The sequence below is a fragment of the Rhinatrema bivittatum genome, chromosome 11 (assembly GCF_901001135.1).
Source record: "Rhinatrema bivittatum chromosome 11, aRhiBiv1.1, whole genome shotgun sequence".
Taxonomy (NCBI): Eukaryota; Metazoa; Chordata; class Amphibia; order Gymnophiona; family Rhinatrematidae; genus Rhinatrema; species Rhinatrema bivittatum.
The window spans coordinates 62,417,246-62,434,230 of NC_042625.1; the positions used below are offsets into that span (position 1 = coordinate 62,417,246).

General features: G+C 36.8%; 1 protein-coding gene and 1 long non-coding RNA gene across 7 annotated transcripts in view; one reads left to right on the forward strand and one right to left on the reverse strand.

The window, feature by feature from the left end:
• Positions 1-3,483, reverse strand: part of LOC115100641 — a 35,274-nt gene extending 31,791 nt beyond the window's left edge. Inside the window, exon 1 of the long non-coding RNA XR_003859152.1 lies at positions 2,861-3,483. This is a non-coding gene — a long non-coding RNA (uncharacterized LOC115100641). The remainder of the gene's footprint in view (positions 1-2,860) is intronic.
• The window catches only part of TBX5 (T-box transcription factor 5), a 62,655-nt gene continuing 47,369 nt past the window's right edge, over positions 1,700-16,985 (forward strand). The window contains exons 1-6 of one of the 6 annotated variants that reach the window (XM_029619279.1): positions 1,700-1,718; positions 3,823-3,890; positions 8,870-9,046; positions 10,220-10,314; positions 12,670-12,789; positions 13,323-13,470. In XM_029619279.1, the coding sequence (XP_029475139.1) occupies positions 8,900-9,046; positions 10,220-10,314; positions 12,670-12,789; positions 13,323-13,470 (510 nt within the window). In that variant the 5' untranslated portion in view covers positions 1,700-1,718; positions 3,823-3,890; positions 8,870-8,899. Of the gene's footprint in view, positions 1,719-3,822; positions 3,891-5,908; positions 6,068-6,174; positions 6,573-6,593; positions 6,615-8,869; positions 9,047-10,219; positions 10,315-12,669; positions 12,790-13,322; positions 13,471-16,985 lie in introns of those variants that run through there. The other 5 variants (XM_029619281.1, XM_029619282.1, XM_029619285.1 and 2 more) reach the window with 5 other exon arrangements.

Here is a 16,985-nt window from a genome sequence, read left to right on the forward strand (position 1 = left end):
TGCAGACAGAAAGCCCATCCCAAGATTGTAGAACGACGAGCATAGGTAGAGATGAAGGTAGGAAGGCATATGCTTCGCGAAATAAACATCCCATAGCGGGTCGCCAGTTTTGTCTCTCTTTTTTTTTTTTCCAGTTTGAATCCGATTTTGCATGAGTGTTGCTCTGAGGTTGCATTCAAGCACGAAATGGTTGATTTGGCTAATTTGCCTTTAAGACGACAATTCTAAAGAATTGCTAAAGAATACTGCCTTCTCCAGCAGCTGTAGCACAGGGTGAAAAAATAAAAAAAGAGAGACGTTCTATTTTTATTATTTCTTTGGAGAGGATAGAGAGTCGAGAAATCTCAAGGTTGAGACTGAGTAGGCAGCTTCCAGGCACTGTTTCAGTGGAATAGATCAGTGGTTCCCAATCCTGTCCTGGGGACTCCCCAGCCAGTCGGGTTTTCAGGATATCCACAATGAATATGCATGAGAGAAAATTTGCATGTTATGGAGGCAGTGCATGCAAATTTTCTTTCATGCATATTCATTGTGGATATCCTGAAAACCCGACTGGCTGGGGGGGGGGGTCCCCAGGACAGGGTTAGGAACTCCTGGAATAGATTAAAAAAAAAAAGAGTTTAATTCGTCGGGCCTAAGAAACCTCTTTATAAACTACTTTAAAAGGAAAGAGGAAAACACCCTTTATATTGGAGATGCTTCTTAAGCATCCAAGAAGATTGACAAAAATAGTGAACACCCATCTTTTCTCCATTTACTTCTTTTCATACCATATATACATCTAGAAATACATTTTGGTTTTTGAGACTTTAAGCAGTATCTGATCTAATTTAAAGGAAGCGCTATTATATATGGATGAAATATCTCCCATATAATGCGGTTATTCGTATTATACATGTCTCTTGTACTATGTGCTAGTGTACATTGACACATATATTATATATAGTAAACGAGGAGATCCAGATAAGCATATTCAGTATACAGCTATATGTAACCTATTCTCTCTCTATATATAATTTTTTTGTTTTTGATATTCATTATTTTTATCGTGTGTGTGTGTGCGTGGGTGTGTGAAAAAGATACATTTTTTAAAAAAACTATTTCATCCAAGGATGAAAAGCAGACACAACTTCAGAAGTGATGTATTATTTTAAGGATTTTAGGCTTTCTCCCCAATTTCTCCCCCATACTCCACCTCAACACCGCCCCTCCCCCCACTTCTTTTCTCTTTTCCTCCTGTCTTCTAGGAATAGTTTTTCAGAAAGTGGAAGGGAGACAATCTGGCAACCTGTTAGGGGGAGTAAAAGGATGTCAGTAATTGCAGACCTGTTTAAGGCAATGTATTGTTCATGGGTTCCCCTCCTTTCCCCCGATGTCATTTTCACAGAATTTTCTCAAATTCCAGTGAAGGAATTAGTTGAAATAAACACGTCTGAAACTATCTATACTCCTGAATAATGATAGTTTGGGAAATGAAGGCCAGCGTTATTGCTCTAGAATCAATTAAACGTCTTTATTATTTTATGTTTCTATGTTTATTTGAAACATTGATGAAGTATAGGAGCTACCCCTCCAAAAGAAAAACGTATCCTTAGAGCTGAGAAAGGTTTATCAGCGGGTCAGAATAATGTAAAACGTCGAGTAGATGAGTCTGTACAGGCAACATTTTGGAAATAATTCGGAAGAAAGAAAGAACACACTTCAAAATATCAATTCAGGTAATTATTTTTCTTTCCGAAAAAAAAAAAATTTGGAACAATTTTGTATTTGTTCAACAGCCTATTTTAAAGCAATCTCTAATTCCAAAGAGTCTCATCCATAGAGAACTACTGTTAAAACGTGAAGCTGCTCAAAAAAAGGAGACGAAACCATACAATTTATCTTTGCAATGAAAATAGCGGGATATTGAGTTGTCATCCAGTAAGTACCAAGTGCTTAAGTAGACGAGACAAAGGCAGTGAAAAATAATCTTGTATATTATTACTATTGGCGGGAAAATGCAGTATGCATTGTGCAAATAAACACTCTCTCTTCTCCTCCTCCATTTCTCACTTGATTAAATATTTTCTTCCGTGCTTCGGATGCTTTATTATTCCTTTTTAAAGCCAATCACTGAATTGCTTTTCTGTCTCAGCTGGAGGGGCAGAAACTCTGGCAGTCCCTACAGTCTAGGCTCGGGGTCAGTCACAGGCAAAAATATCTCAGTAGTGTGAATGTATATAATGAAGGGGAAATGAAGGCAAGAAAACTTGGAAGATGGCAAAGACCATCCATAACTTCTTAATAAATCAGGGGGAAAATAAGGACAGAAGGAGAGGAGAATTTCTTTTATATTCTTGCAATTAAACACGAGGGAAGGTCGCACAAGAACGCCAATTTTTAAAACGTAAAGGACTTGACAAACATTAAACGGCAGCAGTGAAATGGATTTTTAAAGTGGCAATAATTCACATCTGAATGCATTCCCTGCTGAAAATCACCATCAAATATCTGATCAAGTGGCTGTCTTCGCAACATTTAAAGCAGTCCCTTCTATCTCATGGCACAGAATATTTTAGATTGACAAAACTATCATTCATGGAGATGCGTTTTTGCAAGTTTCCAATCTGATTATTTTTTACAGGCCTCACTCAGAGGAAAGCATCTAAAGCATTGTCTTTATTAATCCAGACTGGAGTGTATGCTTTCAGAGAAAAGCTAAACCAGCTGATGCAAAAATGCATTTTTATGGAAAGTTAAATCATTGACTTTCCCTTGCACAACAAGGATGGGAGAAAGTGTTAGAGGTAGGCGACCAAGAAGTAGCGGAATGAGCCACAGTCCAATCCTTCTAATCAGACTGTGGAACACAACAACAGACCTTGCAGTGCAGTCTGAAGGGCATCCACTTTCCAGGCTTCTCTTTCCACAGATCCGGCTTCAGCTTCGATTTTTCTTCCATAACCAATGTAATCTCTTTCTTTCATCTCTTTCTCTATTTAAAGAGAGATGTTCCTTTTTAGTTTATTAGAAACCGTCCTCAAGCAGACGCAACAATAACAAAAAAGAAGAAAAAAAAAACAAAAAACAGGGGAAAAAGCACCAGACTGAGATCAAATTCCAATCTTCTATTTTGCAAGCTCTTTGTTAGCAAGTTTGGGGAAACATCCAGGAGGATTAAGAAATGAAATTTATCTTGGCAGAAGACTCTTGGGTGACTTTATTATCATGGCAAATAATTGCTTCTCAAACTCCAATGTGAAACCAGCCAGGTTATCATTTACTATATATAGCTCGGGGCTCTTGCTTTAGAGGTGTCTGAGTATTCATTTGACAAGTTTTCCTGCTAATAATAAAACAAAAATCAGCAGCAGAATACCATGCCATTGGATTGCAGAGCTGTGACTGGTCAAAGCTGCTGACTTGTCTTTCTTGCTTCCCTTTTTAATCCACTCCGTGGATTTCCCCCGTCTTTAATAAGCATTTTATTTATCATTTGGTATTGTGCTCTCTGTGTAATTTGTATTGAATGCTAAACGTTTCTTGCAAACAGAGTAATCTAAGTGATAGATCTTTAAAAGAAAAGAAGTCAAATTAACCTTCCATTAATGTCCCATGACAGTTGCGTGACTGGTGACGTCTTTAAGCCTTATAGGTTGCAGGGCTTGGTGAGATAGCAGATACCACTCCAGAGCGCTCTTTATTTTATTGGAGTATAGCTGGTAATAAACAGTGAGATTTAATTTGTCTGGGACCACAGACCTGGCCCTAGCCAGCAACTGTTTGTTTTGATACAATATAACCTAGATTTTTATCTTTCTGCACTCTCCAACGTATTTACAGGAGGGAATAAGAGTGATTTTGCTACGGGTCTGATACGCACTGAGAGAAGAGTGGGAATATTTTTAAAGGTAAGTGCTATCCTTAACATGTGCTTAAATAAGCTTTTGTTTTATAATGTGGTAGGACTATCCCACTTTTGTCTATTTTCTGCAGCTGCTGAGGAATTTCTCAGATCAATTTGGCTATATTTGGAGGTTAGAGGCCTTGAAAATAACAATATTAGTACTTTTTTTTTTATATTCCTAAGGATGGCACAAAGTTTAGACTTATCGTCTATGTAATAAAGATGCGGCCTATTTATTTCAACTGGAATTCTGGCTCTATTTGTGCCTGCTGACTAGCATTGACTTGGAGTAGGGACCTAGTTATTATAGGCATTGTAATTGAAATTTAAAATTATTAATCTAAGGAAACCTTTCAGAACAATAGGATTTCTGTTTTATTGAATGCTATATACTCTTTTTCCTAGCATACACAGCTGTAACAATAAAATTTAATTTTTCGAAGGAAACATTAGACTTCGCCAATAAAATACAGCAAAACAAACAAATACTTCCCCCTCCCACCCACACACACTTCATCATTGCACGTTAATTTGGAAGCTGGGCATTATGCTCCTGTTTAGTCAGTTTTGGATTATTTATAATTGTAATCCAACTGTAATCCAAACAAACTCAAATGTTTCTTGAAGCTACTCAACCGGAGTGTTAATGGAAAGATAAATATTATAATATATATATATATCTTTAAAATCGCGATATATCTGGCAATGAATATTAGTCAGAAGACTTTCTGGGAAGCTGTCAAATTCCCAGAGTCTATACAATTTCCCCCCCTAAATACTCAGCACTCGAGTGCAAATGTTGCTGTTCAAGGAACACATTGATTTAGCTTTCTATTTTTATGTCACCGTTCTCATACTTTTTTTTTTTTTTAATGAGTCTATTGATATTCGAGCACGTGAATTGAGCTAAATCTAGAAAGGTTTCCATTCCATCTACTTTCCTTGCAGAAAATCAAACTGTGGAAAGGAAAAAGAAAGAGGAACGGAGGAGGAGGCAGGCAAAGATGATCTAAACTATGGCGTTTATTCTAAGCCTTATCAAAAACTCATCCCCCCAATCTGGTTCTTTTCAGACAGTAGAATGAGACGGCGTAGCTGTTTACCCTGCTCTGACCTATTCAACTTTACCCTCAAAATAATACATTTCAGAAAAAAAAGAAGAAAGAGAGAGGCAGAGAGAGAGAAGAGGGAGAGAAGAGAAATCAAGATAAAAACAAACCACAGTCCTCAATGACGGCTTGATTATTTTAATATAGCAGGGCTGTCCAGCTTTTGTATATAGTGCACCTTCAACACAAATCGTTAGAGCATTCCAGCGGCCAAGGAAGATCTATTTTTAAATCTTTGATCTTTTTTTTTTTTTGTAGACCCAAAATGCCAAGGGTATCATCTTCACTTGTATTTTATTTTAAATAGTTTTCCCACAGAAAAAGATAAGAAAGGGATTAAAATGGAGCTTGCGACTTCCCTGCCACACTTCAATAACTACATCACATTAAAAATTCAGCGAGAGAACCAGAAAAAGGGAGTTTGTGAATTTATGTGACATATTATTAATTCTATTGAAAAAAAAGGGGAAAGGACAAGATAATCTCTGTTATGAAAGTTGTGTGTGTGTGTGTGTGTGTGTGTGTGTGTTTGTGTAAACGGGAGAGAGGTTCTATCAATAAATTTATTGTAATAATTGACAAGGAGGGGTGAAATGTGGGATTTTGATGAGGTATTTGGTTTTGTTTGCTTGGTGACGATTCTGGAAAAAGGTGGATGGGGAGAAGAAGAAGAGAAAGAAAGGGAGAGAAAAGCAAATGTGACAAAGAGAAAGAAGGTGGAAACAAGGACAGAAGGAGAGCAGGAAGAGAAAGAAAAATAATGAGAAGGAGAACTAGAGAGAAACAGAAAAAAAGAGAAAGAAACAGAGAAGAGGGGCATGAGGGGGGAGTGACGAGAGGGAGAGAGAGAGACACACACACACGTTGAAGCAGGAGTAGCTCTGGTTGGGCAACCTTTTTCACAGCCCTTTGAGAGCAACTCAGATTCCCCCCACGTCATGACACTCAGCGTTCTGCTCTGGAGCTGCTTGTATTTCCTATTATATCCAGCTCACACAGAGAGAGAGAGAGAGAGAGAGAGAGAGAAAGAGAGAGAGACCCGAGGAAAAAGGGGGGTGAGAAGCGACTGAAAGTAAGAGTGAAAACGCCATAGCTCACAAACCTGACTTGCTGCGTCCAGCGCCTCCACTCTCCCTAAAGCTAGGAAGCGGAATCTTCCCAATCAGGGCGATAAGGGTTTTTTTTTTTGTTTTGTTTTTTTTTAAATCTCGGTCTGGTGCGTCTGGCAACCTGGAAGTATTTGCAGAGGGAGGGAGAGAGAGACAGAGAGAGGGAAGGAAAAAAAAAAGCGTTTTTGAATTGGATACATTCCTGTGCGTTCTTTCAATCACAATTGCTGGCGAGAAGAAGAGGAAAAGAAGAAACCTGATTTTGATTTCCTTTGCTATTGTTGTTTCTCAAACCAAGAAGGATATGCATTCACTGCACATCGTTCAGCAGACAAAGTATAACGGTCCCTAGTGTGCACCAATTACCCGTCCGGCTGGGGGTCATTGTTTTTCTCACAGCTTTGCTGAAGGATTGCACGGGCCTAGCGAATCCAGCAAGGCAAGGGACTCGTTCTCCACTATCTTCAGGTATTAGAGAAGAACAGCCTCGATCTTACAAATAAAATGAAGGTGGGGGAAAAAATAGGGCCTCTGACGTGAGCAAAACGAGAGAAGACTGTGTTGGTGCAAGATCTTTTCCTTATCCCCAGGATTTGGCCGGGTTATGCTAGCATTGATTAAAAACTACATCTAGGAAAGCGGTTTAGTGTTTAGCAAGAGAAATGCTTTAGTGTTCTCCCCATTATTTACAGAAATACAGACAGAGAACTTGGGATATTTGACTGTCAGTTGATATAAATACGCACATTATAGATTATGCATGTGTGAATGTATTTAAGACAAGTATAATAACTGTGACTATAACAGTGAATGTGTGTGTATATATCTATATATTTAGAACTATTGCTGAGGCATCTTCACCTAATGAGGAATAGATTTTAATTTTAACTTTTATATATATTTATCGTTTCCTGGCTATTATATTATGCAAAAATAATGTAACACCTAAAAATTTGATATATTTTACATATTTGTTTAGGCTACATGGCTTCTATTTGTTTTTGTACTTATTTGCTTATTCTAAAATTACTTAAACAGACAGCCAATAATCAATTAACTTTGTTGCCATTGCCTATTTAAGTACGTCTTTCCCCCAACTTATCTTAAGTAAATTTAAGTGAGCATAAGCAGAGCAAGCTACTTCATTCCAGATGAAGTACCAGTCAGTACTCTAGGAAAACACTGAACATCACGTCACTAAATACAAATGCTATTTTATAATTGATTGGTGTCCTCGCATTGTAATTTTGGTTCACCATTGACATTTCTTTTTGTTTACAACAGAATCTATTTATTTATCTTCCTGTTGATCTTGTGTTTCCATGGTTCAATCTGTCAGCTAATATCTATCCATCTATCCATTATATAGCCTATATAGTCAGATCCTTATGATAATATTTGCATTTTAATTCCTGTAAGAATTACTGTTTAGCATTAACTTATATTTATTTTCTCACATCATAACCAGTATTTTAAAAGAAACTGCAGCTGTGAAAGTATTCCTTAAAATTATAATATTGAGAAAATTGTCCTAACAGGTACTCAATTACTTTATTGCTCTTATTCCAAATATAGTGTCCTCGAGACACATAATAATGTTAGTACATGTTATTTACCTAAATTGTAAATGCTTTACTAATATTACATATACATCATATAGAAGTATATATTATGATATAAGATTAAGGAAGTACAGATATAATGCACACACACACATTTTAAATGGCTAAATACATTTATGGCTAAATGGGTATAAAGTTATACATTTTAAGTGCTATATAAATATGATACACATATGAATGGCATATGCTTTACTCATATGAATAGATTATATATTTACTTAGTATTACATACACTGTGTTGCAAAGTACTAGATTACTGACAGTCTAGAGTTAATTTCTAAACAGTTTACCTGTAAAAAGAAAATGCCAGACAGACCGGTAAATAGGACCTATTCAAGTCATTCCAAGAAACATTCATAAGATACCTTTTATATTTCTATCTGCTGTATAATTTTTATTTAAAAAAATAGATGTCTGCTGTAATTCAGAAAAATGTAGCTAACATTTTCTTCCTTCTCTTCTGCATTCTGTTTAGAACTCAGATTCGCACTAATATATTTGACCACTAAACCTGCAATGCGGTACTAGGTGTTTATTTTGGAATATTTTAAGCAGCATAAGTGAGGTTTTCTAAAACAGTGTAACTGTATTTTCAAGGACAGCAGTATCAAGTTTATTAGGTGTGGCCTGTTCAAAAGTGAAAGCTTGACGACCTTATTCCACTGAAAGAATGCACGAAACTTAAAGAGCCATTTTAAACAATATCAGCTGTAAATAGAGAGGAAGAAAGGCCTATAGCAGAAAGGAGTCCGGGAATGTTTTGGTTTTTTGTTTGTTTGTTGGGTTTTTTTTTTACCAGAATGGTAAAAGGAGAAAAACTGCAACAGGGTATTAGTTTCAGCATAACGTTTCCAGAAATACTGAAATCCTATCTTTATTGGCCTTTCCAGGAGTCCAGACAAATTTGACAATCTTATTCTTCTGCTGGAGTCAACTAGGGGACTTGTTATGCTGTAGTGAGCGCCTGTGTGTGTCTGTGTGTGTAATGTATGTTGAATTTTCTCTATTTGCGAACTGTACAAAAATGCATCTAAGAGACAAGATGGTTTCGTTGAATGCATATCTTAGGTATTGTTCTGCAATGCATGTTTTGAATCTGGATTATTATTTTTTTAATGTTTTTACTACAAAATTACTTTACAGTGGAGGACTCAGTCAAGGGGAGCCCATAACATGGCGGACGCCGAAGAAGCATTTGGACTGTCGGACGCTCCAATTGATTCAGAGTGTAAAGAGCATCTGTCAGACACCAAGCAGGAAAACCAGCTGGGGGCAAGCAGCAAAGCTCCCTCCTCACCCCAGGCAGCTTTCACCCAGCAGGTAGGACGCTCTGTGCCTCCCCCTTTCATTATTCCGAGTTTCTGCGGAATAATATTATACTTCCAGCAACTTGGGGCAGAACCATGAGAATGAAGTGAGGTCGTGTCACCTTTTATTTAACAAAATATCACAATCCAGATTATTCCCATAGCCTTCTGTCTCTTTCTTTCGTTTTCTAGCTTTGTCATGGAAATTATTTATCCCAACCCCTTTTACTTTTAATATGCAGGCTTTCTTTGTGCTCAGTGTTAACATACTGGAAGGGATGACTGTAGTTTCTTTATAGTTCGCTGGAGTACAAACACCGATTCAACAGTGTGATATTTATGTGGAGCTATCATAGAAAGATAACACAGAGAATCGTGCTATTTACCCAGCAGTGCATTTCTTTTAATGACAATTAAAAAAAACAACAAAATTAAGTATTATGACATGATATGCAAAACCGTTACAGAACTAAACAAAAAAATAAAACAAACCCTTACATTTAGATCAGAAAACTATAGTCATTGGTAAAGTTTTTAATGCTCTAAAGACAGCATTTATCTCTATCTCTTCTTTAATAAAGGTATCAAGAGAAACATAATCTACAATTTAAAGTAGCAAGAAAAATTGTCATCTTGTATGTGTTCTGTAACCAGTTTTTAAACATTTCCAGAAAGGATGTTAATTTCCTCTGATTGAACTGGGCATATAAATAAAGAACGAATTAATATTCACCGCTAAAGGTGATTTAAAAAATATGCAGCTGGATTTTCAAAGGATGATTTAGCGTGCCTCAGACATACAGATTCTTCCTATCCTACTTAAATTAGTATTCTATAAATATATTAAAGTTTATCAACCAGTACAACATAGTCTTCACAATGAAGCTAAGACCCTGCTACAATCATTGCCTGCTATAAGCCCGGTGATAAAGCAGATACATTTTTAATAATATTCCAAATGATGGTGTGAATACATTTTTATTACAAAAAGTATTTCCATGAAATTTAAGTACAAAGGAATTTTACTTGAGTAGATGCTGCAACTATTTTTGGTGCCGGATTAAATTCCAATATTCTCTTGTTTTCTGTTGTCAGATTAATGGGAGTCAGGTCAGGCCTATTCAATTGTGTTCTAAAAGCACGGGTGTTTTCGGGTATGATCATAGAACGTCTTGCTGTTTTTCAGGGAATGGAAGGTATTAAAGTGTTTTTACACGAGCGAGAATTGTGGTTAAAGTTCCATGAAGTGGGGACTGAGATGATTATAACAAAAGCTGGAAGGTACGCATTCGATGAGATTTTGTGCTAGTCATATCTAAGATGGTGAAACTAAATTACATGATCCTTGGAAGGTGGAAAAGGGTTGGATTCTCCATGGCTCAGTAATTTGGTCACATTTGGTCATCATAAAAAATGTTTTCACTTATTAAAAATATTTAGGAATGTGCCTGTATGTAGATTGATATCTATTTATCTATCTGTCTATGAATGGAGGGATACCATCTAGAAAAAAAAAATCCCTGAATAGTTTATATGGTTTGATTTCCCTTGGCCCTTAGTACTATCTGCTAGAGCGGTGGAAGCCCTACTGTTTATGATGCTATTTTCATTCTGATATAACAACACAACGCTCTGTTTCAGAGAATGAAAAAGATTACGTTTTCACCATGAGTCTTACTCTTTTTACCAGTTCTCTTTATGTCCAAGTAGGGTTCATGAATTCTAATTTCATGGCACTGGAGAGTGTCCCAAAATACTGGTTCTAATTAGGTTGGCCTTCAGAAATTTCTTGCATGCCATCATGATATTTAATTTTAGAATTAGTTCGAAGAAGATCTTTTTTATATTTTGAAACATAACCTTTTCCTTGTTTTCACTTTTTCTGTTATATCTAGGCGTCCCTTATATAAGAAAATATATCAATATATCATTATAATGATACAATATTCATGCTTTTCTTCACAGCAATAAATAAAACTGTCTTAATTAGGATTGCTCTCTTGGTGACCATTGATTTGTGAAGTGTTATTTTTAAAATAAATGTATGAAATTTCAATGGATTTTTATTGGAGATTAATCACATTGATTACTTCCCTTAAACTAAATGTTTTATTTTTTTGTGGGGGGGGGGGGGGGGTGGAGGATTAAGTGAAATTGTGAGCTGTGGTACCAAAGGGAAAATAAAAGGGTCTGTAGTAGACTCCTCATTCTTGCCTCATTAAAGTACAATGATTAATAAGAAACACAATTAAAAGACAAAAATAATTAAAATGGAGGAGTCTGAATATATTTGACCACTATAATCGCTTTCATGCTAGAGTCGTGCACGTTTCTTTTTCCAGTTTATCAAAAATATGGCCAGAAATCCACAGATGAAGTCCCCATTTGAGCTAAAATGGCAAGACAATATAAACTTCCACTATAATTGTGTAAAATATCTGGAACGTTCCAACGTTGATACGTTGTTCTTAAAGAAAAATTAAGTATATAAGGTGTGCATCACTCAGTTTTCTGATGATAGCTTGAACTTTATAAACAATGCTGGCTATGCCTATGATTACCTTTAAAACACCCTCTTAAGAAAATAATTGCTGTAAAGATGACTTTATAATCTTTCCATCCCATTTCCTTCAAAATAAAATTGATGCTGTATAAACCTGCTATTGGAAAGTAATGTAAACATTTGGAAGTATAACTGAAAGCGTTCAAAGATTTTTGTGGGTAATAGTACTAAAAGTACAATTAAAACTTGCAAAATTCTAGCTCCGCTTTTGCCTCCCACGCTGGGGCCTCATTTGCTAATGATTTTTTTTCCCGTAAGCACACTGTAGTAGGTTTTGTTAAAAAAAAAAAAGTACAATCCATGGCCACATCCAGTTAAAGGACAAGGTTGTGTGTGAGACTGGGATGCAGGACCGAATCCTTATTAAGAAAAACATTAATTTAAAATCCATTTCTAGGACATGGATAAATAAGAATTACTATAAAGATGCAGAAGCCCTTAAATAAGCATATCGACACATACAATATGTATGGATGGTGAGAAGAGATTAGTAGTACTACAGAGCTTGTCCAATGAACATCTGAGCAGCAAAGCAATTGTTTATTAGGTGCATAATTGTTGGACTTCCAATTACTTTCCCCCACATTTTTCTTCCTAATTTAAGGACACTTTGGCATTAATGATAAAAGAGCAAGCTCATACCAGTCCTCGAGTTATATGTTGAATGGAATATGCATAACATAGAAACCCTATCTCTGCTAGTTGTGTATAGAGAATGTACTTGAAGATCACCGTTCATAAAAGATATGATCATGTTCAATTCAAACAGGAGAGACGTTGCTGCTTGCAGTGTACCTGATGCAATTAATTCATGTCACAATGCTCACGTTTAGCTGCTATTCTTGTCTGTAAATTATGGTACCTTATGAAATGTACACCGGAAATAAAACTGAAGTGTTAGGTACAAACTATGCTGGCAATGGAAAACTACATTGCGGGGGTTCCTGTCTGTGCGTGCATTGCAATAAAAGAATGCGCTCAGCTGGAAAATCGATGCGTATTGCAGTCTAGTTAGCATGTATGCCGCTTCACGGTGATCAGTGCACTCTCCCCTTGCTTTGTTTTCATTTTAGACGTATGTTTCCCAGTTACAAAGTGAAGGTTACTGGACTTAATCCAAAAACTAAGTACATACTGCTGATGGATATTGTACCAGCTGATGATCACAGATACAAATTCGCTGATAATAAATGGTAGGTATCTTGGCTTCTAGAGAGCAGAGGGGGAAGGGCGCTTGCGTTTCTTGAGGGCTTTAGTAGAGTTAAAACCTAGTTCAGCATAGGGAAAAATTCAGCCTTTAACCGACTGGGTCTTCTGTTTTATCTAATAATGCAAAAAATGTGTGTGTATTGGGCTGGAGGGGGTGAGACAGAAAGAAAGGGACACAGATGAATAACTTCACATCACAATACTATACAGGCAGAATCTAATTATAAATGTTGACCTACATTTCTTTAGAAGCCCTGACTTAGATTAAGTAAAAGTGAAGGCGCTTTGTTTTCTTCTTAAAATTCGGATAACTACATGAGCGGCTCTGGCGAACAAATACTGGGAAGCTGCTTGGCTTCATTAAGGGAACCGCTGAAAGGAAGCTGTTGTGAATTGGGTAGCGGCGATCTGTGGCCTGCTGCTGCTCATAATTAAAACAAGGGCTCAAAGGCTGTTTGCACTGCAGAAGCAGATGCAGTATCGTGAGAGTGACTTCGGCTTGCAACTTTTCCTTTAGGTCTGTCACCGGAAAAGCAGAACCGGCCATGCCAGGCAGACTTTATGTCCACCCGGATTCCCCAGCCACGGGGGCTCATTGGATGAGGCAGTTAGTTTCTTTCCAAAAGCTTAAACTCACCAACAACCACCTTGACCCATTTGGACACGTAAGTACCTCTGATGAGCCTAACTAATCTGGACCGTCTCAATGGATTGTTCTTGGGGCCAAGGAAAGTGAATGCTGCATTGAGATGGTTTTACAGGGCCTTGGTCTATCCATGTTCTCTCCGTGTGTTCCTTTGTAAAAAAAAATCGCTGGAGCCTGTTGTCATCAGCGATTTCCACCGTAAACCATTCTAAGCCCCAATGTAAAGTACTTATTTGGGGCTTAGTAGCGTTCAGGGCATGCTGACCCCAAATACTGGATAAGGTCCGTAAGTAAATAGGTTCCCAGTGAGGCTATAAATAAAGGAAGAGAACTGCAAATCTAAGTGCAGTCTCCAACCCTATCCCTTTTTTGGGGGACTGCCGATACTATTCCAACAAGTATCTAGGGAAGAAAAAAAAACTTGGTAAATCAGATCTGAGATATTCTGATTCCTATACAATAGTTTAGCATTTTGAATTTTGCAAAGTTATGGGTGTGCATGTGCTGTCGGGGCAAGGAATAGTCTCTGTTTTAAACAGACTGAGCACATTTTATTTCAATAAAATACTGCCAGTTCTGAGTCCCTACTGGCCTTCCTTGCTGGCACGTCTAATACATGAGTATTATTTATTTTATTTATTTAATTAATTACCCTTATATTAATGTATCCACGTTGGGGTAATTTCTTGCTTGCTGTTTTATGGCATTTTAGTTTCAAAACATTGATTTTAAGTGCTCGAATTATGCTCCAGGAAGTAATGTAAGACTATACAGCATATTATCATTTTGGTCAATTTATATTCATATGAATGCATCAGCTTTCTTAAATTAGATGGATGCTGCTTACACAAACATTAACAAGAAACCTTGGACCAGATATTTGCATTTATATAACATTTCATGTTACATAATTATTATCATGTTATCACGTGAAATTCCTATAATGCTAGATTCATTAAAAATATGGTCAGGGAAAGAAGGGACCCCTGCTTTCTGCTGCATTTCAGTTGCTTTCCGAAAAATGTGATTAATTTCTAGAACCAATTGGTTTGTGTTTTGTTTATAGTTTTTTTTTTATTGGAAATCTGATAAGGGAACAAATGTATGCATGTGTCTGACAGATCTTGGTATTGTTTTTCCAAACTCAGACTTCTTAGACCAGTATGTGATTAGAAACTTGCGTCCCACAGTAATATACAATATTGAACAATTACCATTACATACAAACCAGCACTTTTTGCAGAATATTGCATACTTACATCCTTTTGCACATATTGCAGATCCAATGTAAGTATGCCTACCAGGTTATCTAATGTCAGATATGCATCTTGTGCCACACTGACAAATCGTATGATAAATAGCAACATATACAGATTACCCGATATTTTGTAACGTTACATTAAACACATATATACACTCATATAGGTAGTCACTTACTTTATGTCTCCAAGACTTGAGAGAATTTATCTACTAATCTGACTCAAGAAAATATTTCCTATTATATACCTATTGAACATATGTCAATAGATTATGTGGATGAATGTCCATTGGGAAGTAAATAACTAGGGAGGTAGCTGGAGATCTCTTAAAGAGCCAGCACCCTATGTAAATGTTTCCATTCTGAAGAGGAGAAATACAATTTCTCAAAAGTGTTTTCAAAGGTAGTATAGGACAGGTGCCTGTTTTATCCATAATTTAGAGTTGAAGTGCAGTAGCACCACAGGTCCATGCAAACCAACTCTTAATTTGAGGCATACACTAATTTGCATACTTCCACCTAGTTATTTTCTTCCAAATTGATATGCAGTATGGCAGTTTTAAAGCTATATTTTTTGGCTGCTGCAAGTCACCAGACCATCCAGTACTGTATATATGTGTCATGGAAATTTTGTACATCTTAATACCTTAAAGTGGCCACAAGAAGGAAGAAGATCTTAATTTGTCACCCGTTTTCTCACATTCTTTGCTATTAGAAAAGTTTTTCATATGGCAGACCCCAGGCATGACGGTAAAAGATGACTGAGAATTCCAAAACATCCTAAAATTTGTGTAGGATATGTAGACAGTTCTTGGCTACGTTGTTCTCACAAAACACAATACTTCACATTATTTTAGTGTGGGCCCCAAGATGGTTAAGTGGGTTAGAAACTGATAGAATGATCGTCAAGAGAGGATAATGGTTAATTGAGTTTACTCCGAGGAAAACAGGGTTATCGGTGGAGTGTCTCAGGGATCAGTCCTGGGGATGGTTCTGGTCAGCGTCTTTGTGAGTGATTCTGTGCAGGGATCTGTAGGAAAGGTCTGTCTTTTTACAGCTGACACTAAGATCTGCAACAGAGTAAATACTCTGACGGAGGAGACACAATGAGAAGTGATCTAAGAAAACTCAAGGAGTGATCAAACGTTTGGTAGTTGATTTAATGAAAAAAATGCAGAGTCATGAATTTTGGGTACATAATCTAATAGGAAGTAGTATATAATGGAAGTGAAAGAGAGAGATATTGAAGTTCACCAATCAGCAGAGAGACCGTGGGATGATCTTTTCTTATGATTTCAAAGTAGTGAAACATTGTAACAAAGCAGTGTCAAGAGCCAGAAGAATGTTAGGGTGTATAAACATAAGCACAAGTAATAGGAAAAAAAGAAAGTGGTAATTCCTCTGAATATGTCATTGATGAGGCTTCAGCTGGAGTGATATGTTCAGTTCTGGAGATTGTACCTCTGCAAACATAGAATATAGACAGTCAACCAAAATGGTCCAGGGTCTGCATTCCAAAGCCTCTGAAATAAGACTAAAGAGCTTGCATACCCTACAGAAGAGGAGAGACAGATAGTTCGGAATATGATAGAGATATTAAAATACTTCAAAAGTAGAAATCAACACATGAAGCAAAAAAATTTTTTAGAGGAAAGAATGTTCTAAAACAAAAAATCATAGAGGTGTGGACTCAGGAGGAATATCAGAAAACATTTCTTTACAAGAAATAGTGAAGACTGCAAGGGACAGCTTCTTAGTTGAAGTGAAAACAGAGAATTCATAAAAGCATGGTATAAACATGAAAGATCCTTAATTGTGAAGAAGTGAAGGCAGAACTAAGGTGATATCTTTTTCTTGGACTAACTCCATGCACCTGTGATTAACTTTTGAAAGCTCTGTTCTTCTATCAGGTCTGTGAAGATGTAGCACCGGTCACACTGGGTTTAAGCAGTACAGTCAGTAAAACAATATTGTTTGTATATGCCAGGAAGTTGCAGGTTACATTGCAATTACAGCTCAGTAAAGAGGTGAGCTTGACAGAGGTGACAGATAGTAAATCTTTACAGTTCAAGGGAGTGAAGACGTGAAGGGTAGGCCAGAGATCAACAGGAGTCTATGGCATTGCAATAGGAAGTTAATTGGGCAGACTAACTGGGTTTTACTGTCTTTATCTGCCATTATTTCTATGTTTTTTCTGTTTTATTTGATGATAACTGGTCTTTCTCAGGATGTTGTACAAACACTGTATCTCCAATTCCTGTGTATTTTTCAAAGGA